Source organism: Dendrobium catenatum, unplaced genomic scaffold, assembly GCF_001605985.2.
Source record: "Dendrobium catenatum unplaced genomic scaffold, ASM160598v2 original_scaffold_149601, whole genome shotgun sequence".
NCBI classification, from domain to species: domain Eukaryota; kingdom Viridiplantae; phylum Streptophyta; class Magnoliopsida; order Asparagales; family Orchidaceae; genus Dendrobium; species Dendrobium catenatum.
Window position 1 is genome coordinate 1 of NW_021468029.1, and position 1,707 is coordinate 1,707.

Sequence of the window (1,707 nt, forward strand, 5' to 3'; positions counted from 1 at the left end):
TTGCCATGAAATAAAAATCTAGAACAAATCCTCTCAACGATCATGCGCTTTACATTAATGCTAGCTACAAACATAATGCACTAACATATTTACCATAACTGGTCCACAACGATAGTTCTATCTCAGCATCTGTGCAGCATTCAAGAGCCCTTCCCCATCCGAAATCTGATTCTGAAAATAACTCAGACCCCCACCAAATCCCAGCACTGCTGGCGTCCGCCCTCCGCCCCCCACCTTCTCCATAGCCCGCACTTGCGCCTTAAGGAACTTGACATAGCGGACGGCCTCCTCAAGCATAGACGCCGTGTCCATCTTGTTGCCCCCCGGCACCAGCTGCTGCAGTATTCGTATCCTCTCGCTGATCCGCTCCCTTCTCAGCCTCGCCGCCACGCTCTGCGGTTCTTTCGATATCCTCACATTCCGCCGCGGCCGCGCCTTAGCCAGCTCTAGGTTGATCCGAACGGGCTGCAGCGCAGCCAAGCAGAATAGCATCTCCTTCATCGCCTTGACGGACTGTGCTCCGGCCAGCTCTGGTGACACCGGTGCAATTCTACAGGGCGGAGGAGTGGTATGGTTGTTTTGTTGTGACGGGGGTGACGATGAGTGCTGTAATGAGAACTCGAAAGAGCTGTTGAATTGATTAAGCATTTCCATCCAATCCATTTGGGTGTCTGGAGCGAAATCCATGAAGTCGATGTCGGCCATTGTGCTTGTGTGAGCACGGAGTGTTCCTTTTTGTTTTGCTTTTGGTTTGGTCGAAGTGGCTTCCGTGCCAAGTGGGGCGAAGGCTATTTATAGTGAAAATTGAAGGCAAATTATTTGGTGCCGAGTCTGGACGTAGCACTATGTTCTGAATCCAATTAAATTTGTACACGTTTAATACCGGCATGTAGATATTTACTATGTTTTTTGTAAGAAAAACTTTTTTAAAATTTAAAACGTGTAATTTGATGTCATTTTGTTGCGCTTTTGCTGCTCTTTTACTGCGCTTTTGATGCCCTTGCGGTTTCACTGTGATTTTACTTCTCTTTTGCTGTGCCTTCACTTTGTTGCGATTTCACTGTGTTTTTGCTACCCTTCGACGAAAAATAAAATGACCTCAAAAAATAAAATCTAAATAAATCTCTGTGTGTCAGTATTACACGTGTACAAATTTAATTAGAGTCCGGACTTAGTGCTACGTCCGGACTCTGCACTAAATAATTTGTCAAAATTGAATGAGCAATGCAATGCAGCGTATTTATTGATCAATCTCGACAATGCTTTCAATAATTTCGATATGGTGATGAGTATTTTTGTAAGTGCACAGCCAGCTTCGAGGAAACGAAGGAAAATGGTAAATATTAAGAACTTAAGGTCGGCGGATTAGGCGCCATGAGCCACCGAAAGCAACGGGAAATTAAACCCCATCCAGGCGTAAAGGCGTAACGTTTTGAAAGATTTCCGCGGTCGGTAGCAGACCGCGTGGGGCCACGTTATCCGGTAGGACCGGTTCCTTTTATTGCTAAAAAATTAGAATATAATCCAGAAGGGTCCATCAAGTATTCAATTACATCCAATTATATTGAGAATATGAGAATGAGTAACAATTATCATGGGCGGATCCCCATTTAGTTGAGGGGGGCAAATGCCCCCCTCAAAAAATTTTTTTTTTTTTTAATTTTAGTGAGATATTTTGGGTATTTTGAGTATTTTGCCCCCTCTCAA

At 44.3% G+C, this 1,707-nt stretch overlaps 1 protein-coding gene across 1 annotated transcript; it reads right to left on the reverse strand.

The window, feature by feature from the left end:
* Nucleotides 1–36: 36 nt before the first annotated feature.
* LOC110094287 (transcription factor HEC2) lies at nucleotides 37–787 on the reverse strand (the record flags this gene model as incomplete). Its single annotated transcript, XM_020819481.2, is given in 1 exon segment — nucleotides 37–787. A coding segment is annotated over 1 exon segment (588 nt). The 5' UTR covers nucleotides 706–787.
* Between the last annotated feature and the right edge of the window lie 920 nt (nucleotides 788–1,707).